This window comes from Fundulus heteroclitus, chromosome 7 (genome assembly GCF_011125445.2).
Source record: "Fundulus heteroclitus isolate FHET01 chromosome 7, MU-UCD_Fhet_4.1, whole genome shotgun sequence".
Taxonomy (NCBI): domain Eukaryota; kingdom Metazoa; phylum Chordata; class Actinopteri; order Cyprinodontiformes; family Fundulidae; genus Fundulus; species Fundulus heteroclitus.
Window position 1 is genome coordinate 43,663,647 of NC_046367.1, and position 27,475 is coordinate 43,691,121.

General features: G+C 43.1%; 1 protein-coding gene across 1 annotated transcript in view; it reads right to left on the reverse strand.

Annotated features, from left to right (window-relative positions):
* The window catches only part of LOC118563573, a 209,987-nt gene that overhangs the window by 12,414 nt on the left and 170,098 nt on the right, over nt 1-27,475 (reverse strand). The window contains exons 3-5 of the mRNA XM_036138672.1: nt 16,985-17,083; nt 11,155-11,472; nt 3,382-3,687 (exon numbers count right to left, since the gene is read on the reverse strand). Coding sequence (XP_035994565.1) covers nt 3,382-3,687; nt 11,155-11,472; nt 16,985-17,083 — 723 coding nt within the window. The remainder of the gene's footprint in view (nt 1-3,381; nt 3,688-11,154; nt 11,473-16,984; nt 17,084-27,475) is intronic.

Here is a 27,475-nt window from a genome sequence, read left to right on the forward strand (position 1 = left end):
GCAGGAGAAATGATCATGTTGATGTTCACAGTAATGGAGCCTCAGTAAAACTCCAGGAGAAAACCACCTCGGTCGCAAGGCAAGGCAAATTTATTTATATAGCACAATTCAAAACAAAGACACTGCAAAGTGTTTTACATGATTAAAATATAGCAAAATAAAACAGAATAAAAGCAAGTAGGAATAAAATGTAGATAGAAAAAAAAGTGGTGATTTAGTTAACTAGAACAGTCAAAGGCAATCCTAAACAAATGTGTTTTTAATCTCGATTTAAAGGAACTCAGGCTTTCAGCACCTTTACAATTTTCTGGAAGTTTGTTCCAGATAAGTGGAGCATAGGAACTAAATGCTGTTTCTCCTTGTTTAGTTTGTGTTCTAGGTATGCAGAGCAGGCTGGAGCCAGAAGACCTTAGTGGTCTGGAGGGTTGATACACTGATAACAAGTCTGTGATGTATTTAGGTGCTAAGCCATTTAGGGATTTATAGACTAACAGAAGTATTTTAAAGTATATTCTCTGAGATACAGGGAGCCAGTGTAAGGACTTTAGAACTGGGGTTATGTGCTCTACTTTCTTAGTCTTAGTGAGGACGCGGGCTGCAGCGTTCTGGATCAGCTGCAGCTGTCTGATCCACTTTTTAGGCAGACCTGTGAAAACACCGTTGCAGTAATCAATTCTACTAAAAATAAACGCATGGATTAGTTTTTCCAGATCTTTCTGAGACATTAGTCCTTTAATCCTGGAAATGTTCTTCAGGTGATAGAAAGCCGACCTTGTAATTGTCTTTAGATGCTTTTGGAGGTTCAGGTCTGAGTCCAACACTACACCCAGGTTTACGGCCTGATCAGTGGTTTTTAGCTGAAGCGACTGAAGCTGTGTGCTAACTTTTGATCTTTCCTCTATTGGTCCAAATGTTATTACTTCAGTTTTGTTTTTATTCAACTGAAGAAAATTATGGCACATTCATGCTTTGATTTCTTCTAGGCATTTACTCAGTGCCTGAACTGGTCCATAGTCACCTGGTGACATGGTGATGTAGAGCTGTGTGTCGTCTGCATAGTTATGGTAGCTGATGTTGTTGTTTTTTATTATCTGAGCTAGAGGGAGCATGTAGATATTGAATAGGAGGGGACCCAGGATGGACCCTTGGGGAACCCCGCATGTGATTTGTCATTTTTGATGTAAAGTTACCTACTGATACAAAAAAGTCCCTGTCCTTTAAGTAGGATTTAAACCAGTTGAGTGCTGTACCAGAGAGGCCGACCCAGTTCTCCAGGCACTCTAACAGAATGGAGTGATCGACAGTATCAAATGCTGCACTGAGGTCCAACAGAACCAGCAGGGTGGTTCTTCCACAGTCTGTATTTATATGGTAATATAAATATAATATTTTTAATATTATATTTATATTTTTTATTTTTTATTTTATATTTTTAATATTTAAATTTTTTTTAATGATATAAATATATGGTTAATGATATTTATATCATTAAAAACCTTGATAAGGGCGGTCTCTGTACTGTGGTGAGCACAGAAACCTGACTGGAATACGTCAAAGCGGCTGGTCGTTGTTAAGAAGGTGTTTAATTGTTGAAACACAGCTTTTTCAATAATCTTACTGATAAAGGAGAGGTTTGAGATGGACCTGTAGTTCTGGAGTAGAAGTTTGTCTAAATTGTTCTTTTTCAACAGTGGTTTGATAATTGCTGTTTTTAGGGACTGGGGGAAAACACCTGACAGAAGGGACGTGTTTATTATCTGAGTGAAATCAGACACTGACAGGCAGAACGTTGTTAAGGAAAACTGTGGGTAGAACATCAAGACAGCATGAGGAGGAACTTAGCTGCTGAATGATCTGCTCTAAGCTTTTGGAGTTTATTTGGCTGAATTGGGACATTTTGTCAGGATAAGTCCCTGCTGAATACGGCTTTGGTTCTAGAGCTGGTGTGGATGTACAGACTGATCCTCTAATTTTTAGGATTTTTTCAGTAAAGAAGTTAGCAAATGCATTGCAGGCCCTGGTGGAGCCTGCAATGCACAAGGAGTAACTCAGGATTTAGCTTACCTCCGCCTGGTTACACCCATCCTGTCTTCCGACCAAGTCTGTCTGTCTGGCCCTCCGGTACTTCTGCCCACCTCTGACCCACTGTGTTTAACCAAACAATGTATCTCAGATTTCTCTCTGGCTTCAGCCCTGGCTACCAGCTGCTTAAAGCAGAATCCTCTGGCAGAGCTTGACTACAGAAGCATCGAGCAAGTGGAGACCTGAGACCCACGGATCAGATCCAGAACAACCTCTCAGCTTCTGAGAAGGTTGGAGGCTTTTATTCAGTGGTTTCCATCTTCCACTGAGTTGTTTACAGCCTCTAACCTTAATCTCTCTGTTTTAGTGGTTCCTGAGTACGTTCCAGCTAGTTTCCTGCCGTTTAACACCTTTTATATTAATAAAACCTTTAAACCTACTCCCATGTTTCGGCTGAATTATTGGGGCCACTACTTGATTCATTACACATTCAAGTTGAAATTATAAGTGTGTTGTGTAGTTAAATGAATATATTTAAATCTTGAAACAAAACATCAATGGTGTGTCAGGTATTGTCCTGTAAATATCTAAGTTTGGAATGATATTTGGCCAATTAATAAAATAATGGTTCTACCGCTGCCATCCTCAAAGAGCAAACTATGCACACGTGAAATAAATTAGTGACAACTTCTCATCAAAATATGAGTTAATTTCCCAACAGAAATTAATTCAATTTAAACATATTTCAATCAACAACTCTTTAACTAGACAAGTGAAACCTAAAACTACAAAGCAAAATTAATATAAAATAAAGAACACTGAACACAAAGATGTGAAAGAAAAAAAATGATTGAAAACCAAGAAATGATTAAATGATTTTAAAGTTCAGTGAAGATCTTTTTGTTAACCAAAGTTAACCTTAATAAATTGGGTAGAGGTTAAATTAGCTTTAAGTCATTCCTAGAGTCTGACCCACAGAGCTGTAATTGTGTTTTCTATTCAATGTTCATATTTCTCATGGCTATGAGGCTATAAAGTAAAGATTATATTTCTGTAACATTTATCCTCAATCTAACCTTCATATTAATGATTCAGAGTAAATACCATCTCCTCTGATTTTATCAAACAAATAATGAATAAAATGTTACCTATATTTACAGTACTTTTTTCTTTGGCTTTTGGCACAATCTGAGAGGTTTCACTTTGTTTTATTGTGTCTGTATACTAATATGTATTTTATATTCGATCCCTTCTATTTTATAATTGCACTGTATTTTATGATTGTGTACAGCACTTTGGTCCTGTCGGTGTATAAAGTGCTTCATTAATAAAGTTGGTATGATATGGTATGGTACTGACCTTCAACATTGAGCAGAACTTGTTTCTTAGCCAGGATTGTTCCTGACTGTCTGCTGCAGACGGTGCAGCTGTAGGTTCCTGAGTCTCTGACTGTGGGGTTCTTCAGGGTCAGACTGAAGTCTCCAGACTTCATCTCTGTTCTGTCTTCATACTGCCAGTGTTGTAGACCATCTTCAGAGCGATAACTGTGGACCACCCTGCCACTGTTGTTTCTCCACATTACTGTGACTTCTCCAGTCAGACTGACTGTAGTCTTAAAGGGCAGCAGAACAGACTCCACTCCTGAATCCACCTCCACCTTGTAGACTGAGAAAAACACAAAAGATCAGCTGCACAGACAGCAGGAGAAATGATCATGTTGATGTTCACAGTAATGGAGCCTCAGTAAAACTCCAGGAGAGAACCACCTCAGTCGCAAGGAGTAACTCAGGATTTTATGACCAGGAGTTTGTAGAATGGATGCTGACGGAGCAGGAATGGGATCAGAACCTCTTTAAACAACTCACAGAGGAAAATATATACACATATATAGATACAGGTGCCGTAGAATGTCATAAAGAGTAGATTTTCTTTTTCAGTAATTTAATTCAAAATGTGAAACTTGTACATTAGATTCATTCATTACAGACGGTTGAATTTCAAGTGTTTATTTCTTTTCATTTTGATGATTATAACTGATAATTAATGAAAACCCAAAATTCAGTATCTCAGAAAATTAGAATATTAATTAAGAACAAAACAAAAAAAAGGATTTCCAGAAATGTTGGCTAACTGAAAAGTATGAGCATAGAAAATAACAGCATGTACAGCTCTTAATATTTGGTCAGGGCTCTTTTTCCCTGGATTACTGCAGCCATGCGGCGTGGCATGGAGTCCATCAGTCTGTTTAGGTGTTATGAGAGCCCAGGTTGCTCTGATTGTGGCCTTCATCTCTTCTGCGTTGTTAGGTCTGGTGTATCACATCTTCCTCTTCACATTTTCTATGGGGTTAAGGTCAGGTGAGTTTGCTGGCCAATTAAGAACATGGACCAGTTCAACCAGGTACTGGTAGCTATGGCCCTGTGTGCAGGACATCTCCATAAAGTTGGTTAGCAGCAGGGAGCATGAAGTGCTCCAGGGTGCAGTCATACTTGCTGCTTGTACTATTTTTTTTACCACCACTTTTTCTTCTCTTCGCCTCTTTATAAATGTTCTGGACACAGAGTTCTGTGAACAGAACTACAGAAGTAGACTGAGAAAACTTTTGGTTTTTAATTAATTAGCTGATTAGATTGTGGCACCAGGCGTCTATTGGACCTTTTCCCAATATTCTAATTTTCTGAGATACTGAATTTTGGGTTTTCATTTGTTGTCATTTATAATCATCAAAATTAAAAGAAACAAATACTTGAAATATTTCAGTCTGTGTGTAATGAATGAACATATTATGCAAGTTTCACTTCTTGAATAGAATTACTGAAAAAAATCTACTTTTTTATGATATTCTAATTATATGACCAGCATCTGTATACTGGAAAAACAACCAGCTGAGCAAGAATAGCAAAACAGGAACTGGTAAAACTTAGAGTACAGTGGGCCAGAGGAAATGGCTGGATCCACAGGATCAGTTAATATGGGACAATATACCAACCTTTAAGTCTCACCATCTGAAAATGATAAGTCACACACTAACAACAACAACAATGGAGATCAAATACTAGTGGTGGAAGATGATATTTTATCACAAGCTGAAGAGAACAACTGGAAAAGGAAGATTGGTTACGTACCGCAACACCAGATCCTATGAATATAGGCGTCGTCCTTTAAGGCTCTCATTAGTGGGGTTATCACTGAAAACTTTAGTCCAAGCTCACCTGCTGCGTGAGCCTCACTCCAGTCAGTATAAATAACGGTCAGATTTTTCTTCAGCCATTCAGGAACCAGTGAGGCCCAGAACTTAAAGGGCTACGCCTGAATTCATAGAATCTGATGTTACAGTATGTAACCAACGTTCTGTTTCATATCAGCTTCACCCTTTAAGGCTCTCACTAGTAGATTAAAGGTGAAGCAGGATGAGGTCCATGCCTCACTGGGTCCAACAGAACCACAAGCCTGAACCACCTGTTCTCACAAGGAGCTTCACCTCAGCCTCCAGTGCAGCTGAACCACCGAGAGGATAAAACTCTCTGTTTAGGACGGAGGCTGAATGACAGACCTGAGTCTGTAAACAGTGAAGACAAAGGTTATAAACTGTAACAGTAATGATGAGTGGAACAGGCCAGAGGCTCACAGAGGTAACAATCTTCAGTCATTAAGTTGTCATCCTCGCTTTCGTGGTGCACACCACAACGAAGAGGAGAAACTCTGGTCTGGGCAGAGGTAGAGACCAAACCTGCTGCTGATGACGAAGAGAACAAGTTACAAACTGTGACCATCTAACAATGAACAGAGCAGAAGAGCAACCACTGAGAACCGAAAGGAAACAATTAGCAGCTGAACCATAATGCTACAACATAACCATGCTGCTGGTTTCTGTCCTCATGATCTCTGGTCACAGAGAGAATAACTGAAGAGCAACACAAATAATAGAAGTCATCAACCGAATAAACCTTCCCACTCCAGGTGGGAGGATGTTGTCCAGGTGAGCTTAGTGATCATTCTGTCAGAACTCTGAGAACAGAAGGAGTCATGGAGAAAACTGAAACATCACGCAGGTAAAACCTGATAAATGAGTACAGAGATGACCAGGAAGCTGCCGTGCAGATGTCCTCCACTGTCATTCCTCCATGCAGCGCTGTGGAGGAGGAGATCCCTCTGGTGGAGTGAGCTCTGAGCTTCTCTGGAGGCTCCAACCCAGAGGAAACATCAGCCTGAGAAATAGCCTCACACAGCCGGTGTGAGAGGCGCTGTGCAGACAAAGGCTGTCCTGCAGAGTTGTCTCTGTAATGTACAAAGCAAACTCTGTGCGGTAGAGTGCAGACGTGGACAGAGAAGATGGCACATGACTTCCTCCTCAGAGCTGTGAGGAGGAGGATAGAAGCCATCCAGAGTTATCACCCTCCACCTGAAAGTTTCAAGATCTCAGCACTGAGGTCTGGTTTGATCACCTATGCCACACACCTGTTTAACTCCGCCCTGTTTTTCATTACAGCTCACCTGTTCCACCTGCTTAGAACAGTATATATTCACTTTCCAAACCAGACAGCATTGCCAGATTATTTTCAAGCCTTAGGTGCGATATTTTCCAGCGTTCATACTTTATCTGATTTCCTGATCCCGACCAGTTCCGTCTATTGACCACTGAGCCTGCCTGTCCTCTTACATTCTGTCTGCTTGATTGTGTACCGTACCTTGGACCTGTGACCCGACCACGTCTTGGATTATCCTCTGGCACCTCTTCGGATTTCTGACAACCCGACTCTGACCTTGGACCGCATCCCCGACACCGATTCCGGATTATCCTTCTTTGATCATCCTGCTACTGTTTCCCTCCACGGCTCCGACCATCCGCCTGTCCGACGACTGCCGACGCACCAGCGTCCGGGACACCCAGGGCGGCCACCGCCGCGCAGCGTAAACAGCCAGCCGGCTGGGATTTTACATCGGACTCCGGAGCAAGTCTGGACATTGAGCTGAGGTTAGTGACCGTCACGTTTCTGAACAATCATCTCCTGATAGACGTGGTCACTAACATACTGTCTCTGTCCTTAGTTTTCCTGCCGCTGACGTTGGCGTTGATTGCCCCGTTTCAGTTAAATAAACTTTTTTTCGGAACTTACTGTTTGTCTGGTTTGAACACTGATTCCATCCAGTTCCGATCCTAACAGAAAGAGCTTGTGATGCTCTTGGGTGTGAAAGCACCCAAGAGGGTGCTTTCACACCCAAGAGCAGCTCTGCTGCTTTTTTAGGAAGCAGCAGAGCTGAGCTGCCGTCTCCCTGTACGCTGAGACAGGAAGGTGCAGCAGAGAGGGCGGACAGATCACTCACTCTCTTTGCAGACGTCAGAGATAACAGCAGAGCTGCTTTCAATGACAAGAGTTTCACTGGATCCTGATCTAAGGGCTCAAACGGTGCTTTAACCAGAGCGCGCAGGACCAGCGATAAATCCCAAAGAGGAACCAGTGGACGTGACACAGGTCTGTGTCTGCGAACACCTCTCAGGAAGCGCTTTGTCAGAGGATGGTTAAAGACAGTTCTGTCACCAAAACCCTCATGACAAGAGGAAATAACCGCAGTATAAGTCTTAATTGTGCTGAGGGCTAAATTTCTGTCCATGAGCTGCTGGAGAAACGTCAGTATGCTAGAGGACATGAAATGGGATCCACGCCTTTCTCCTCACACCAGCGCTCAAAAGCTTTCCATTCTGACTCATATAGCGCTGTTGTAGAGGCGGCCCGTGCGCCCTGAATGGTGCGCACGACTTCCTGCTGAAGGCTGAGCCTCTCTAAGCGCTCCTGTTCAGCGGCCAGGCCCAGAGACGCTGGCATATTTCCGGGTAGCTCCTGATCGCTCCTCCTGCCTGGAGGAGCTCATCCTTCCTCCATGGCAGCTGCCACTGACAGCCTGACAGAAACTGCTGCAGGTTGGGGAACCACGGAGCACCTGTGCGCTCGGGGGCTATGAGAATTACCAGAACTGTTCGCCGCCAACCCGGTCCAGGAGCCGCGGTATCAGCGGAACCAGAGGGAAGACGCAAAGGAGCGTCTGTGTCCACGGAGGAGTGAAGGCGTCCACTCCTAGAGGAGGATCCTCCTTCAGGCTCAGGGAGAACCACAGCTGACACTGTGGGTTCTCTGGTGGGGAGAACAGGTCCACTGCTGGCCTGCAGAACCTGCTCCAGATCTGAGAGATCAGGTCATGATGGAGGGTCCAGTCTCTGTGACGAGGACCCCCTCTGGACATGATGTCCGCTCCTCTGTTCAGGACACCGGGGATGTAATCTGCTCTGATGGAGAGCAGGTTGGTGCGTTTCCAGCACAGCAGCCGTCTGGTGACGTTGAGCAGCTGAGCGCACGCCGCCTTGTTGGTTCATGTACGCCGCTGCGACCCTGTTGTTGGTGTGGATCAGAACCTGCTGACCCCACAGCAAGTTCTGATTCACAGAGGAGCAAAATGCTGAGTCAGCTTCAGCACCGTGAGGAGCTGCAGCACGTTTATGTGGAGAGACGTGTGCTCTGGCCACTTCTCTCCCACTACCTGGGACAGTCACGTCCCCCCCCAGCCTGACAACGTCTGTGAACACCAGGACGTGTGACGTAGGTCTGCTTGGGGGAACTCCCTCTGACAGAGTGGGGGGGGGTTTCCCCAGTGGGTCAGGAGGGATCCCACTGACTGAGGAACTGCAATCATCTGCCTCCTCTGGCGCACAGGGTCTATGTGCAGGTGGGTGAACCATTTCTGCAGGCGACTCATGTGAAGCAGACCCAACAGGTGGACCGCTGACATCATCCCCAGCATGACGGTCAGAGCTGTCACTGTGCTGGGAGGTCTGACCCTGCAGAGCAGCGCTGACAGCGCGTCTGCTCTGGGCTGTGAGAGTTTAGCTCCATCCCCAGATAAACTAGCAGCTGGGACGGGAGAACAGAGCAGAACTTTTTACCAGTTTATGGAGAAGCCCAGTTCTGTCAGGTTGTAGCCAGAGCTCTGGTCTGCACCGCCGCTTCCTCTCTGGACCGAGCTAACAAGAGCAGGTCGTCCAGATAAAAGAGCCGCTGCTCTGCAGAGCAGCGGCTGCAGGGCTGTTTCCAAGCATCAGGAGAACGTGCGTGGAACCAGAGAGGAACCGAACGGCAGGCGGTTGAACTGATAGGGAATCCTCTGGAAGGAGAAGCGCAGATACTTCCTGTGTTTGGGGATGAAGGGAACATGGAAGTAGGCGTCCTTCAGATCTATGGAGGTGAACCAGCGGTTCTGGTGAACGTTCTCCAGCAGCTGTCTGATTGTCAGCATGTGGAACCGTCTCTCCACGATGGTCTTGTTGAACAGGGACAGATGGACAATGGGTCTCATTCCTCCCGTTCTTTTCAGGACCAGGAAATAACGGGAGTAGAACCCCGTATTTTCCTCCCCGTGAGGAACCCTGGAAATGACGTCTTTATCCAGGAGTTCCTGCAGTTCTGACAGGAGAGCAGCGTTCTGCTCTGGAGACGCTAGAACCGTCTCCACGATGCCTGTGCACTGCAAAAACGGATCTAGAAACAAGTAAAATGTTCTTTAAAATTAGTGTTTTTGTCCTAGATTTGAGCAGGTAAATAAGATTATCCGCCAATGGAATGAGTATTTTTACCCCTAAAATAAGATAATTAGATATAATGCACTTGAAATAAGGTGATGGAGATGAATTCTTCCTATTTTAAGTGCAAAAATCTTATTCTATTGGCAGATCATCTTATTTACCTGCTCAAATCAAGGAAAAATACACTTATTTTAAGAACATTTTACTTATTTTTAGTTCCGTTTTTGCAGTGTGAACCGTGGGGGGTGAGACAGGAACTGCAGCGTGTAGCCTTTGCTGATCAGTCTGTCCATCCACCTGTACAGGAAACATACGCGCCGCCACTCTGAGCAACGCTCTGAGAGCGGACAAGCATTTATCTGTTCAGGTTTCTGCGGGGTAGCAGGGCTGTGCTGAGAGGAAGTGTGGAGAACACGTCACTTCACAGCAGGCTGCTGTGATGACAGCCAGATTTCTCTGCTCCCACTGAGTGATGAGTGAGGAGGAGAGAAGGAGACATCAGCAGAGAACTCGATGGGCTTTGATTAAACGCAGAGAGCTTCTCTGTGCTCAGTCTGCTCGAAAGGAGCAGCTCCACCTGACGTAACACCGCCAGACACATCAGTGTGGCTAATACATCGTTTACGCGGGACCTGACATCATGTGACCTGACATCATGTGTGACGGATCTACCTTGGCATCTAACACAAAAAATGCCTTAATTCAAACGTTGCACTGTGTAAACAAGCTAATCAGAAAACTTAAATCAGAGGAAGTTACCCTGAGGTTTCAACACCTGGGAGACAACAAACTCCTGAAATCAGTGTTTAGTGATTCCTCAATGGGAAACCTCCCGGATGGAGGTACATAAGGTGGACGTTTTATCACGCTGATGGGAGAAAATGGAAAATTCTCAACCATTTGTTGGCAGTCAAAACGAATCAGAGGAGTGGTGTGAAGTATGCTTGCTGGAAAGACTTTAGCACTTGCAGATGGGATTGATAGTGTTGTTTCTCTGGCTACACTCTATGCAGAGCTCACCACTGGTGAAGGCAAACACAACATCCTGCCTAACATCTGTGTAATGGACAACCACTCCCTTCATGATGATGTCAAGTCTACAGAATCTGTAACTGAAAAAGGCTTCGGCCAGAGATCAGCATCACCAAAGAACTGATAAATCTGTTTTGTGTTCTATAAACAAAGAGGGGAGATTGTTGAATTGCATGTAAACCACTGTGCATGTGTTAGCTGAAAAAAAGGATGTGTGGGCAGGAAAGGGTGGAAGAGAAAGTCTTCTTGTTATGATGGGTCCAGTTTGGTTGGTCTTGTTAATGGTGACCATTAAAGTGCAAGTCAATCACCAATGTGATTTCTGGATTATGAAAAACCAACGCCTGTGAGCCTTATGTTCACGTCTGCTACCTGCACTCTACACAAAATACACTGACAGCAAAGTTTGTTTGGTAGCCAAATGTTTGAACTTGAATGACCCGCATATGTGCAAATGCAATAAACAATTCACTTATTGTTAAAGATATTATCATGAGTAAAATGTGACCTATATTTATAATACTAACCTTCAACATTGAGCAGCACTTGTTTCTTAGCCAGGATTTTTTCTGACCATCTTTGGGAAACGGTGCAGCTGTAGGTTCCTGAGTCTCTGTCTGTGGGGTTCTTCAGGGTCAGACTGAAGTCTCCAGATTTGACATTTATCTTCATCTCTGTTCTGTCTTCATACTGCCAGTGTTGTTGACCGTCTTCAGAGCGATAACTGTGGACCATCCAGCTCCTGTTGTTTCTCCATGTTACTGTGACTTCTTCAGGCAGACGGACTGTAGTTTTAAAGGGCAGCAGAACAGACTCCACTCCTGAATCCACCTCCACCTTGTAGACTGAGAAAAACACAAAAGATCAGCTGCACAGACAGTAGGACTGTGTCAGAAAGATGGATTAGTGGCTTTTCTGTTTCAGAAAGCTCAAAAGCCTTTACCCTGAGTCAAATTATGACAAAAAATTACTCAGTGAAACAACCTTGCTCTGTAGCAAAGGTTATTCCTACTTTTTTAGACGGAAAAGGTGTGTCCTTATCTGGAGTAGCCTGTATGCTGGAGCGCAAATACTCCACAGAAATCTCTGTCAGTAGAGGCTGATCAGACCATGATTATCATTTCTGGATTAATATATTTTAAAATATTTCAGGGCCAAATGTATGTCGCTGTCAGGAATGTTACTGTTGCACTCAGTTATAATTTAGTGGGGTTCATAGTCTGAGACCTACAAGATTAATAAAATAACTACACAGAATGAAAGCAAACATGTATTCTCTATCAAATTTAGAGACTTCCAGCTCTCGGACTGGTCTTGGCTCGGTTAAAAAAGTGTAGTGTAAACGGGCCTCACATTTATGTATTTAAAAGTAATAATTATACATTTGAACTTATACCTTTTGTCCATGTCCTAAATAAATATACTGTGTCCTTTTTGGTCTTAACATTTAGAAGGATGGTTGAAGCCAAATTCTGGCTAAAAGATGAATGAACATATCAGATATTTTTATAACTCAGACTGTCCATTTATTGCAAATGTTGATTATAGCTGATGCTTTAGTTGATTAAGGTTAAACATAAGAATAACTTATAACTGGACCGTATCTGATTAAAGTGTATTTTCATACTATATCTTGATTTGCTTCCACGTCCATTTTATGCTTGTCGGGTTGCACCCAGACACATAATCAATGCAAGCAACTTGAGTTGAAAAGTGTTTTAATGTGCGTCTGGGTGCTGGACGCTTTTAAATTTGTAACCACTGCATTAACAATGCGCTCACGGTTTATCCCTCACAAAAATGAATCCCTTTGAGAGAAAGAAATTCTTCCACAGGTAATATGAAAGAGAGCGTTGATTTTCCACAATAAATGCAATGTGGGTAAAAGTTTACAGATACTCAAACATCTCCTTCTCCATAAGCCAGCACGGAGCAACAATCTGACCGAAACACTGAGAAGAAGAAGTTATCAATGCTGTTGCAGTGCCATGCATGTTTCAAGATTGCAGACCAATCTTTCTCAAGCAGTTCAAAAGTTTAAACTGGTATTGTTGTGCATATTTGGTGTAAACTATACCTTCAATGAAATGCCCACCAAAAGAATATCAACGCCCCCCTTTTGGAAATATTACCTTCAGCGCCCCCTGTTGGCCTCTAATGGCCCCCCAAGGGGCAGTAGTGTCACAGTTCAGAACCCCTAAATTAAGTGGAGTCATTACACTTGGGAAGTGCACTAAATATTCCAGGCTCTCCCGGTGAGTAGCTGCCAAATTCTTGAAAGCCACCCTGAGTAAACCATCCAGCATTCCTTGATTGCCTGTCTGATATCGAGCTGTCTCGTTCCTGTGATTTGTCCTGCCTGTCTTGCCCCTGTCGGTTCTCCAGTTGGCTTCTATGTTCTGGATATTGACCTCCTGCCTTTCCTCTCAACCAAGTCTGGCTGCTTCTGCATCTTTCTGGATACCTCTGCCTGGATTCTGCCTCCTGTTACCGATTTGCTCGCCTGGATTCTGGAATTGCCTCTTGTCTCAGCCCTATTGGATACCTCAGCCAAGTCTACTATGTATGACCCAAGCCAAGCAAACTGTGAAGCAGGTCAGTCAGTCAGTGATTCGAATCACTCAGACGAAGCCTTTGGATCCCAGCATCAGATCCAGTGCAACATCCTGAATTCTGATAAAGTGGGTGGCTTTTATTCAGTGTCCTCACATCTCCACTGAGAATGTTCCTGCCAGTTCCAGCAATACCATTTCAATCTGAAAAACTCACACAGAAAGAAAAGGCAATTAGAAGAATTTTATTGATACAATATTTTAAGAGTTTGGCGCTCAGACCTCGGCAGGAAAAATTCACGCTGAATTATACTTCAATATGCATAAGCAGGCGTATGAGAATAGGGATATTTCCCCCCGGGTCTGAAACTGGTGGTGGAGTGGAGATAAACAAAGTTTGTTCAGTCCATATGCTGAATTGTTTGAGCTAGATGTCCAACTTGATAAACACAGGTTTGCATGAACTGTCCATGATGAGCAAGCATGAAGCGACTGTGGAGAGGAAAAACTCCCCTTTGGGAAGAAACCTCTGGCAGAACCAGGCTCAACATGGCGGTCTTCTGCCGGACCGTTTTAAGGAGTGACTGGGAATTCCATAAGAGTCCGGGAGGAATTACACTCTGATAGGAACGAGGTTGAAGGAGGACCGTAGGAAAGCCAGGCGGAGCTTGGTACGATGGTGGAGAAGGGGATGGAGGTGGGTTGAAACCAGTCATCAGAATCCAAACCAGACGCGGCATGCCACCGCTTGCTCGCTGAGCAGAAGGCTGAGATGAGGATGTGGAGTTCTTTTAAGATGGACCCAGGATCCTGATTGGCTTCGAGGAGGAGCAGTTCAAAACTGATTGGCTTGTGTCGGAGGCGGATGAGTCCCTGATTGATGGAGGTAGGCAATAGAGTTTCTTCAGTCTGAATTTTCGCTTAAGCTGCATTTTAATCTGAAAAACTCACACAGAAAGAAAAGGCAATTAGAAGAATTTTATTGATACAATATTTTAAGAGTTTGGCGCTCAGACCTCGGCAGGAAAAATTCACGCTGAATTATACTTCAATATGCATAAGCAGGCGTATGAGAATAGGGATATTTCCCCCCAAAAATTGCAGAGGTCGAGGCCAGTGCATCAAACAGGCCGGTTGCCGCGAAGGCCTATCAAAGTTGAGTGAGATGTATGGGGAGATGAGGTGAGGTGCATGAATAGAGATGGTCAGTCTCAGGATGATACTTGGAACTGAAAGGCTCGCAAAGGGGAACGTCTAAATCGAAATACTTGGACCTCAGCAGGAAACATAAATCAGGAAACATGATTTATACTTTAACGTAGATAAACAGATGTATGAGAATAGGGATGTTCCCCCCCAAAAATGCTGAGGTCCAGGCCATGCATGTGATGAATGAACAATCATAGCAGGGAGCATGGTGGGAAGCATCCAGGGGACATGGGAGGGAACACAGGAGCATAGAAGGGAACATGGCAGAGAACGCAGGGAACATGGCAGAGAACGCAGGGAACATGGCAGAGAACGCAGGGAACATGGCAGAGAACGCAGGGAACATGGCAGAGAACGCAGGGAATATGGCAGAGAACGCAGGGAACATGGCAGAGAACGCAGGGAACATGGCAGAGAACGCAGGGAATATGGCAGAAAACGCAGGGAATATGGCAGGGCAGGCTGCATGCAGACCAGTCCAAGCGGATGGCAAATTGCACCAGAGTTGCAGCGGTTTAACAACAATTGTTATCAATTGCTGAATTTAAAATGCACTTCATACTCCAACCAGTAGGTGGCAGCAATGCCACCACGAGCCCGGTGGCTACCGGCAACACCAGATGAAGAAGAAGAAAACGAAAACAAACAGTAAAATGAAATACGTTCGCCTGAATAGAGGACGAACATGGGTGAATACATATTACCTGAGCTGGCTCCGAACGCATTAGCGAGTGAATGAGAGAGTAGAACCGGCTGAAAAGTTGCGGCCGGGACGAGCGGCAAGGTGGCGCCGCAAAGCCGATGAAAACCAGAGGAGGTCCCGGATGAGTCGGCGGATCCGCGAACCAAGAGCCTGCCCCACGGGATCAGTTTGAGAAAGACCCCGGCGCGCTATGAAGCGAAGCTGACCGGAACTTAGGCAGAGTTGGGACGCGTCTGCGTGGCTTGCGAGTTCTTTGTGCCAGGAATCGGAGCTGACGAAAACAGAGGTCGGAAAGCAAGATGTGCAGCTAGACGGTATTCCTATGGCAGGAGGATTTCAGGATAACTTATTATCCCTTGAAACCAGTCATCAGAATCCAAACCAGACGCGGCACGCCACCGCTTGCTCGCTGAGCAGAAGGCTGAGATGAGGATGTGGAGTTCTTTTAAGATGGACCCAGGATCCTGATTGGCTTCGAGGAGGAGCAGTTCAAAACTGATTGGCTTGTGTCGGAGGCGGATGAGTCCCTGATTGATGGAGGTAGGCAATAGAGTTTCTTCAGTCTGAATTTTCGCTTAAGCTGCATTTCCTTTAATAATTATTTTAAAATGTTTATTACTGTGTTGGCTGAATTACTGGGTCTCCAGACTGAAGTGCATTATAAACCAATCAGATGTTGGACTTTATTTCTGCCAGAGAGAAGACGTTTAAAGTATTTCATGATGTGTTGCAGTAACAGGAAATAAGTTATTATAGAAAATATTTATGCATGATTTTTTTAATGTAACTGAGTGAAATTTAATTAGATTTCCCCTTTTAAAAACATTTAGTAATTAAGGCACTTAGAATGTAGAATAATTTTATGTTTTTATTTTATACGTAAATATTTATATATTCCCAATTTTGGATCTTTCACTTTCAGGCTCCAACAGCAGGAATATTTTCTCAAAGGTCCTAAAGATGGTATGAAGCAGAGGGACATGAAACCTTTCTTCAGCAGGAACAGGGTAGCTGGTCAGAGATGATGTGAAGATGGATGGAGCTGAGAACAGGAAAATCCTGGAAGGAAACCTGTTAGAGGCTGAAAAAGACTTGAGACTGGGTGGAGGTTCATGATCCAGCAGAACTATGACACTAAACATAAAGCCAGAGCTATTATGGGATGGTTTACATTAGACCATATTCATGTGTTAAAATGGCCTAGTCAAAGTTTAGCTCTAAACCCAGCATGATACACCGTAAGTTTGTTTTTATTTGAGGTATAAATATAGCTATAATGAGTCCTGTTCAGCTACTGCTTCATTCAGGCTCATCACAACAAGTCGTTAAAACTTAAACACAGACTTGGTGGAGATTTTATGCTGGAGGCTCTTCCTGAGGCACCAGGATTCAAACCTGGGTCCATTGTACCAAAGCCTCTGAATTAGCTCACTACAACACCACAGGGGGACTAAAAGGAAAATATAGTTATAATGTAACAAAATATGGATAGTTAAAGAGGAGTGAATACTTTGGAAGGCAGCTTATCCTTTTTGGCTCGGAAAAATTTAGGTGAAACTTATATTGCTGGTAGGAGAGATGCTACGGTTTCTTTTAAATCTCTTCTCTTCACCAGATGGATGAATAGATGGTCGATGGAAGATTAAATTACTTTATATTATAAATATAATCTGTATTCTAATTCACCCACAGCAGTATATTGTGGTTCAGTTCCTGACCACATAAACACTGAAAGCTCAGCATGTTGGAGAATCCAGCCCATAATTGTAAATGACTGTGTAACCATGGCAACCATGAAGCATCACTGCCTGAAATGTTCACAATCTGTGTAGGAAAACTCAAAACCTCAGCATGTTAGACATCAGCATTAATACTGCTGTAAAAGGAACTTACCTGATATTAAATAATGTCTGAAATGAATTAAAAGGCCTCCAGAAACAGCAAGAAGAACCAGCAGAACCAGCAGAACTACGGCCCAGGTTGGAAATATTTCTATGGAAAAACATAAAGACGGTTAGATCTTAGACATTCATGATGTTTTATTTTGTCTGAAAAATTTAATAGTTAGCAGATTTATGTTATCATAGAGTTTTGTTTTAAAATTATATTACAATTGTATCTGATTATTGTGAACATTTGTAGTTTTAATGTTCTTAACTGCTGTGATAGACTGGCCACCTGTCCAGGTTGTTCCCTGCCTCTCGCCCATTTACAGCTGGAGATAGGCACCAGCACCCCTCACCACCCCACAGGGGATAGACGTGTTAGAAAATGGATGGATGGATGTTCTTAACTGTGGCGTCTCTGCATTTGGGGCCAGTGTTGCCTGGGCCCACCAGATGTTGCTGTGGAGCTCTATGTTCTCAATAATCAGTGAACAGGATCGTTCCTTATAGAGCAATGTTGTAAAAAAGACTGATTCCCTTAACAATAAAAGTTAGTTAGAAACATTTGTGTCTATATATCTAAGTCTGCCAGAGAACTCAGAAGCTCAGTAGCTAAGGCCGGCTCACCAACGTTTGTTTAAATAATGAACATCTGAAATCGCAGTGCGCATAACCAACACTCAGTAGACAGCCATGGGGCACAAATCATCTGGCTCCAAGCTCAGATCGTCCAATCAAAATTCTTGAATTGCACATGTTACGCTTACGTTCTGCTATATAGTGTGTGACCATCTAGGCAAGGCAGATTTATTTATATAGCGTATTTCAGCACAAGGATAATGCAAAGTGCTTTACATGATTAAAACATTGGAAAATAATAACAGAATAAAAGCAAGTAAAGAAATAGTTTGAATAAAACTTAGGAAAATTTAAACAAAATGAAACAGGGAAATTTAAATTAAACTAGCTTTGATTGTCCTTGGTAGCTCATTGAAGGATTGATGTGAATATTTTCTGTTCAATAAATGAACATTATGACTGAGCCTTTATGTATATTTTATGTATTAAAATGTATTTTCTAGTGTGTTGGTTTATGCTAACTTATCTGTTTAATTTAACATTGATCATAGTCAGGTTGTATGCGTCACAAAAATAATTTGTTGCTGCTAATATCTGCTGGGTTTTTGTGCCCCACTTACCTTATCATGCCAGAGACGCCACTGGTTGCTAAAATATATGTGGAAAAATATTTTGCTGTTTTTCTGCCTCCTTCATGAAATACCTCAAAGTGACTGTTAAATGGTAGAAAATTAAATATCTAATTAGAATTTACATAGAACACCATATTTGTCCAAATAGTTGCATTTTAAGAAATCAATTCAGTTCTGGTTATTTATTTGGACCATAAGGCTCCTGGATAATGGATACGGTGCTTGGCCCAAAGTTGTTAGCTGGTCATGCATATAGGGGTGTCCAGACGTAAACGCAACGGAGGGCATCTTCAAATGTTCCCACTCTGGGAGCCGCTTTCAAATATTGTTGGTTTTGCCTCGTGTGGACAGAAGGACCTCTGAACTTATTAAAAAGTTTATTGGATGAAGCCAAACCCATCTTCATGTGTACGGGGCCCTTGTTTCACAGATAGGATTGAAGATGTTCTCTATGTATCATGATAACATCTGAATTCAATAATCGGCCGTCGTGATCTAAATATATTGTGTGTGTTTACACCAAGGTAGCTGACCTTTGACATGCAGCTGAACGTCCAGCAGCATAGTTTCTTCTTCTTCATCAATGACGCTGCAGATGTAGATCCCGCTGTCAGACAGTTGTGGTTCTTTCAGAGTGAGGCTGAAGTTACCAGAGACTAGAGCATCAGGTCTCATTGATGTTCGTCCTTCAAAAAGCTGATTTTGTCCACGCAGGTCGTCTCTTTCTCTCCGTTGATGGACAGTATCAGGATTAAGACCAGAGCGGCCCCATTTCACTGTAACAAGATCTTCTATTACTTTGCTGTACTGGCAGGGCAGCACTACAGATTCTCCCCCTTTATAAACCTCCACTGTCACAGTCAAAAACTCCTCAGACGCTGAAAGGACAAAGATACAAAAGACATGTTTTAACTCAGCATGATAGAATAAATACATTTATATGAAAGATATTAATCTATCCATCCATCCGTCCATTTTCCTACACTCTTATTCCTTGTGAGGTCACCAGGGGTGCTGGTGTCTATCTCCAGCTGTCAACACGTGAGAGGCGGGGTACACCCTGGACAGGTCGCCAGTCTGTTGCAGGACATTAATCTATTGCTCTGTTATCAAAGTGGCTTACAATTCTCTGTATAATCATAACACCTGAATTTGATAATTCGGGGAGTATGACCTAAATATAGTGGCACTGTTGCCTTTCAGCAAGATGGTCCGGGGTCCAAGCCCCAGTTTGGGGTCCTTCTGGAAGAAGCTTCCATGTTCTTTCTGTGCATGCCTGGCTTCTTTCCAGGTATTATGGCTTCCTTTCACAGTTTAAAAACTAGTGGTGGCCTAGTGGTTAGAGCAGCGCTGAGAAGGTCATAAGTACCCGGTTCGATCCCTGCCGCTATCAGTCCCTGAGCTAAACCCTTAGCTCCAGATTGCTCCCCGGGCGCCACTCAGTGTAGGCAGACCATTGCTCCCTAAGGGATGGAATAAACGCAGAGACTTCATAGTCCCCTCTGTGGGACTATAAGGGATATCTTGATTGGCTAATCTAAATTATCTTTATTAGTGTATGCGTGCATGGTTGTTTTTCCTGTTTGTATCTATGTTGCCTTGTGGCAGACTGACGACCTATCCAGGGTGTACCCCACCTCTCACCCAGTGAATACTTGAGATAGGCACTAGCCCCTCTGCAACGCTGCATAGATAAGTGGGTATAGAAAATAAATAGATGACCTAAATATGCTGCGTGTGTTTACACCAAGGTTGCTGACCTCTGACATGTAGTTGAATGTCCGACAGGATTATTTCTTCTTCATCAATGATGCTGCAGATGTAGATCCCGCTGTCAGACAGTTGTGGTTCTTTCAGAGTGAGGCTGAAGTCACCAGAGTCTAAAGCATCATCACTCATTGATGTCCGCCTTCTGAAAAGCTGATTTTGTTCACGTAGGTCATCTGCTTCTCGCCGTTTATGGACAGTGTTGGGATTGAGATCAGAGCGGCTCCATTTCACTGTAACAAGATCCTCTAATTTTTTGCTGTACTGGCAGGGCAGCACTACAGATTCTTCCCCCTTAAGGACCTTCATTGTCATCGTCAAAGACTCCGGAGAGGCTGAAAGGATAAATAAACAAGACATAGTTTTAATTCAGTGTGTTAGAGAAAATACATTTAAATCAAAGACATGTATCTCATTATTATTTACTTAAATTATTGATGAATGTTGAAAGCCCAGTCTTGTCTGCGCTCTCCCTCTCTTCAGTCACATACATTCTGCTCTCTCTCTCTCTAAATGCTGCACTTTCTCTCTCTCACCTTCTCTCTCATCACATTAATCATCTGTTCTGCTATCATCTAACCTGATATAAACAGCTCAGCTAATGTTCAAGTGTTTCACCAAAAAGTTAAAAAGCATTGTTTAAGAAAATTGTGTGACATTCACTAATAACACAATTTATCACTGATAAACATAAACAGAAATAACCATCCACTCTTCTCTGTGGAGAATGAGCACTTTCATATTCATGACAGCTGCATTGTGCTGTTCTCATGTCTGGAGTTCTGTGGCAGCTCCAGCCTCCAGTGGAGGAGTTTAAGCATCCTGGGGTTTTGTTCACAAGTGAGGAGAAACTAGAGCAGGTGATTGACAGACAGACCGGTGAGGCTGCCGCGGTAATACATATGTTGCACCAATTAGTCATGGTGAATATTGATTTACCAATTGCTCTACATTAGGACTGGGAAATATTTTTTTTCTACCACTTAATTCAAACTTGGAATTCATAAAGATTAAAATCTTGCATATGAAGATTTTTTCCCCCCATTGCACTACTTGGGCTTCCATGAAACTTTGCCCTGTATCAGTCCCAAAAGGGAAAATTGCTTTGGTCATACCATGTTATGTTGAATTTATGTTTAGGAAGATATATTGTCAAAATACTCTAAAGTGGATGAGGCAGTTTAATTTATGAATGTACTTTTTTAGGTTAGTTTGAAGTTACATAAGTGAAGTGAAGCCTGTTCTTAGATGTATTCTAAACACAAGTCCATTTTGTAAAACCACCAGCAGCAAATATTGTTATGTCTCTTGTTGTGTTGCTGCAACATTCCTGATAATTGTCACAATATTTGTATTAGTTTCTGTTTCTGTTGTGTATCTGCATCGTTCGTTGTCGTTATATATTCCTGCTGTTATATATACCTGCACCAGGCCACCTGACAGCTTTGCAACTGTCTCCCCCCACACACAAACATGTGTTCACGTTTTTTTTTTCATGCTCTGGAAATCTCTCACAAACTCTCTGTATTTCATGTTGAATATGATCCATGTAATTTAGTGCACTAGTTTATCTTTTCTCAACAACCAGGATGTTAGGTCAGATGAGGCATTATTTGAGCTGTTGTTTCTCATCCCGTCTCTATTATCTTTTAGTCCATTTTGGGATGTTTAATAAATCAGATACTTTGGAAATTCCTATCCTCTGAGAAAGGCATGTTTGTCAATACATGTACGAGATTCACTAGATCAGAATAGGTCATTTTAGTCGGCTATAATCACGATGGTTCAAATTAAATAGATGTTCGGTTTCTGCTGCCACTGTGCTCTCTAACCAGGCAGCCAGCCCCTCCATCTGCACTGTGACTGTTAACTGTGGTGGGCAAGGAGCCACTTTGAGTCTATCATTGGGTGATAGACTCAAAGTAGACAGGGTTTCCGTGAGGCAGACACCCTGTCTACTTTTAAGATTAATCTTAAAACTTTCCTTTTTGACAAAGCTTATAGTTAGAGTGGCTCATGTTACCCTGAGCTATCTCTATAGTTATGCTGCTATAGGCTTAGGCTGCTGTCTTGTTGTGTCTCTTTCTCACTCTACTGACTTCTACTGTTCTCCAGTCTACTGTCTACATCTAATTTAGAATAGAATAGAATTCAACTTTATTGTCATTGCACTGTCACAAGTACAAGCAACGAAATGTGGTATCTCTGCTTTTAACCCATCACCCTAGGGGAGCAGTGGGCTGCCACTGTGCGCCGCCCGGGGAGCAATCAGTGGTTAAGGGTCTTGCTCAGGGACCCAGAGTGCAGGCGCTGGGGATCAAACCGGGTACTTGCATCCTTCTCTGAGTGCAAGCGTGCTGCTCTAACCACTAGGCCAGCACTTCCCCTTTGTAGCACAGATTACTGGATCAATGTGTGCTTCTGTGCTTTTTTGTCTCTCTTGTTGTGTCTCTGCTCTGTCTTCTGTAACCCCAGTCGGTCGAGGCAGATGACCGTTCATACTGAGCCCGGTTCTGCTGGAGGTTTTTCCTTCCCGTTAATGGGTGGTTTTTCTTTCCACTGTTGCTTCATGCTTGCTCAGTATGAGGGATTGCTGCAAAGCCATGGACAATGCAGACGACTCTTCCTGTAGCTCTACGCTTCTCCAGGAGTGAATGCTGCTTGTCGGGACTTTGAAGCAATCAACTGGGTTCCCTTAAATAGGAAATTTTTGACCAATCTGTATAATCTGATTGATTTTGACTTTGTTAAGTGCCTTGAGATGACATGTTTCATTAAATGGTGCTATATAAATAAAATTGAATTGAATTGATTTAGCTCTCTGTTAATTTTTTTATTGAATCATTTCATTTTGTAAAATGATTCAAAGTAATTTAGCATTCCTGTACTGGAAATATATTCTAATCCTTTTATTGTGATTTACTGAACCTTTTCTGTTTCATGCCAGATTGACAATAAAAGGTTTAAATTTGTCACCTTCTTTCTAATTCAGTACAAAATATTTTATTTATTATTTATAATTTATATTGTATTTTATGACTGTATGCACAACCTTTGCCGTACATTCAAGTGGATGTTGTCGCTTTGTATGTGAGAGGATAGGTGAAAGAAAAATTATCACGGCTGTGATGTTTACCTGGCTCCAAGAGAGCTCAAAGTGGACCTGAACTGGAGAAGAGCTAACTGGTGACACTGAAACCTTCATCTGAGAAATGAAAGGTTGTCTACCTTCCGTGAATGTAGATTATAAATACATTATAAACATTTTTCACTAGAATGCACAAAACAGCAGATGTTTTGCTTAAATGTTGTTTCCTATTTCATGATGAAATAGCGGTGAGGTGGAGAACCAAGCCTTACACAGAGAAACACCCCTTTGTGGAAAGTTCTTTGCTGGGTTGTGAGGGGATGGAAGCTTATGCAAAGTGCCTTGAGATGACATGTTTCATGATTTGGCGCTATATAAATAAAATTGAATTGAATTAAATTGAATGCCACTGGTGGAGCCATAGGTTACAAGCCACCTTCATCCAAAGACGTCTTTGTCCTCCACGGCTGCATCCCATGGAGGGGGGGTGGGGGGGCATTGTTCCCTCTCTGAGACACTGGCCAGTCAGTCCACTCTCCTTCCATAGACAGCGGTTTGCCCTGCGACAGACTGGCGACCTGTCCAGGGTGTACCCGCCTCTCGCCCGGTGAATGCTGGAGATAGGCACCAGCACCCCCCGACCCCATGAGGGATTAAGCGGTTTGGAAAATGGATGGATGGATGGATGGATGATGTACGGGCACAGTCATGATTTGGGTTTTTGTTTATTTTTTGCTTTTGGACTCTTCTGGACTTTTCTCTTTTAGCCTGTTATCGCTCAGCCACCAGTAACTATCCAATCAGTTCAATCTCCCCCCAGCCACCACCCTATTCTAGATCATCTCCACCTGTTGCCATTAATTAGTTACTCTGCTCACCTGTTCACCAGCCTACTTATTCCCTCCTCTGCCAACTCATCCCTGCCAGAAGATCTCACTCTCTCCTTGGATCACTTAGTGTGATGTGCCCTTGCTCTATCAGTTTATGCGTGCTCAGCCAGCTGGTCTCTTCATCTAAGGTCGCCTGTGTCGCATGTTGCAGTTCTGCCTCTTTTTCCTGTCAGTTCCAGCCGCTTGCTCTGCCCGTTCTGCTGGTTCCCTGGTTCACTTCGCCTGTTTGACTCTACCTGCCTGCTCATTCAGCTAAACCAAGCTAAGCTAAATTGCCATCGTCAGTGTACTGCAACCCAGCCGGTTTCTCCGTAAGTCCCTTTGCTTGCTCTGCTGGTTCGGGTAGTTTCCTGGCATACACCGCCTGTTCTGGTCTCCTGCTCATCTGTGCCTGCCTGCATATTCAGCCAGGACTCCTCTGCCAAGACTGTGACTGTTTGCCTGTCTCATCCTCCATTATTCATCCTTTCAATAAACATTTTAAACATGTCTCTTTGTCCGGCTGGATATCGGGTTCACCTGCAGTAATTCATAACAGGCATGGCTTGATAAGAAGATTCAAAAGGCAGAATACATAAGTTTGGCCGTAGATGAGTCCACTAATATAACTTACTATGTAGTTTTTGTGAGATTCTTTAACAAACAGGAATATCAACACTTTAAAGACCTGTTAGGTGTGGCATCAAGAGGGGAGGATGTCTACCAAGCAATAAAGATGCTAACAGAAGGGGGAATAGATGTGAGAAAAGTTGTCTCAATCACTACAGATGAAGCCCCGGCCATGATAGGGAGAGAGAAGGTAGCAGTGGCAAGAATGAAAGAGGACCACCCTTAACTAAACTTATACCATTGTATAATACACTAGTCAGTCATCTGTTCCTTTCTCTCAAGTCAGTATGCTGATGTGATGAACACAATGGTGAGAATGATTAACTTTCTCTAGGCATCGTCTTCTCTGCAACATTGTCTGCTCAGAGAGTTCCATAAACAAGTTGAAGCAAATGCAGATTAACCTCTTACTGCACAATGTTAGGTGGCTGAGTGAGGGCAGAGTTTTGGAGCGTTTTTGGTCCATTCATAAAGAAATTCAGACTTTCTTGGGACAGCTGAAGAGTCAAATTTCTTTAATTTCTGAATGGTACAGAGAAGATGCATTATGTAGCTTTTTTGGTTGACATGACATCCCACTGGAATAGACTGAATTTAAATCTACAAGACAAGGACAATTCACTTTCTGATCTGATGACAGCTGTCTAGGTATTCCAAAGAAAACTGGAGATATTCAATGAAGACCTACAGGGGGACTGTACCCACTTCCCGGTTGTCATGGTACAAGTCAGGGGAGACAAGACTGGATGTGTTGAATTTGAGGACAAACTGATCATCAATTTTGAGAAATGATTTTCTGGTTTCACCCTTGGAGAGCAGCTCATTCTGTTCATTCAGAATCCACTCCTTATAACTGAGATCTAAGGGTTTTCCAAGGATGGAGGTGAGACTTTTAAGTGGACAAATGAAGGGTCTCTTCAACTGGAACTAGCAGACCAGCCTGGTGGCCAATCTTCATCAATTGCACATTGAACCAATCAGAGCAGAGTGTTAAGGTCCAATTAGCAGGGTAAGAGCACAGTTTTGCTCAAAATATTGCAATGCACACAACATTATGGGTGACATACCAGAGTTCAAAAGAGGACAAATTGTTGGTGCACATCTTGCTGGCGCATCTGTGACCAAGACAGCAAGTGTTTGTGATGTATCAAGAGCCACGGTATCCAGGGTAATGTCAGCATACCACCAAGAAGGACGAACGCAAGAGAAAGCTGTCTGAAAGGATGTTCGGGTGCTAACCCGGATTGGATCCAAAAAACATAAAACCACGGTTGCCCAAATCACGGCGGAATTAAATGTGCACCTCAACTCTCCTGTTTCCACCAAAACTGTCTGTCGGGAGCTCCACAGGGTCAATATCCACGGCCGGGCTGCTATAGCCAAACCTTTGGTCACTTGTGCCAATGCCAAACGTCGATTTCAATGGTGCAAGGAGCACAAATCTTGGGCTGTGGACAATTTGAAACATGTATAGTTCTCTGATGAGTCCACCTTTACTGTTTTCCCCACATCCGGGAGAGTTACGGTGTGGAGAAGCCCCAAAGAAGCGTACCACCCAGACTGTTGCATGCCCAGAGCGAAGCATGGGGGTGGATCAGTGATGGTTTGGGCTGCCATATCATGGCATTCCCTTGGCCCCATACTTGTGCTAGATGGGTGCGTCACTGCCAAGGACTACCGAACCATTCTGGAGGATGTGGAATGTATTAACTTTGATTCATTTTTTAGTACACATTTATGAAGGTATAACATGCTTTTAATGTGCAATATATTTGCTTTGAGGCCTGTCTGTTTGTTAGACGAATAGAATGTGAATAGATAAGGTTAAATGAGCTGTGTACGAGCAAAAGTATCAGGAGAACTTTCAAGGCCAGTCCGAGGCAGTGGGAAAGAACAGAAACTCCGGTTCACATGCAGCTGGAGAAAATAATGAGGGAAGATAGTTATTAGGGCGATAAGATGCGTGCGCCATTCATTGTGTGACTTTGTATAATCTATGTTCTAACTTTAATAAAAACCAGCCTGAGCGGGAGAGAGACGAGAGTTGTTGCCCGGAATTGGCAGGTGTACCATCTCTCCCCTTTGCAAAGGTGAAACTGAAATTCTGCGTCCATGGCTGAGTTATTATTTTAAAGTCCTGCACAACGAATTAACGAACCCGGGGAAGCAGACGGCTTCAACAATTGGGGGCTTGGTCCGGGATTCGGGGTGACAGGCAGAATTGGACTTCAGATTGGATCGAAAGGACGAGGGACACTGGCTGGCCACAACAAAACAAGGTAGGCAGAACCTGAATCTGCATTTTCGGCTTAGAAAAATAGTCTAAATTAAGTGTCCCAAGTCTCAGTAGAACTAAATCTGCTAAATTAATGCTTTGCAGTGCCTTGGAGCAGTACTGAAAAAGTGTGGTTCAGAAATGTATTGAGAATTTTGAAAAAAAAAAAAGAGAAAAGAAAAGAGAACGAGACCAGGCAAAAATAGTTCTGACATAAAATAACAGAAATATAGGAAGACCTGTGAGTTCAGAAATCTAAAGGTGTTTCTCTAGCGTGGCGGTTCACTGCGGTTCTTGACGGGGAACCGTCTTTTTGCTGGGTTAGAGGCCTGAGAAGTTAGAAATCTCGAATTCTACATAAAAGGTTGAGCGAGATCAGGCAATACACATTGAATGGATGCGGAGATAACAGAGTGACTCTGTGAAGCTCCGATTACAGAAGAAATAAAGTTCTGATATAACATAACAGAACTAAGAACAGAGTAAAATATAAGTTGTGCGGATAACACAACAAGAAAAAGTCCTGTGAGTTTTAAATCTTTTTTTTTAAGAACCGTGACCTGACGTAGAAACAGGGAGACCGGTTTATGAGCCGTGAGCTGGACACACACACACCCAGCGACAATCGGACAGGGAATAAACATAAAGATTAATGAAT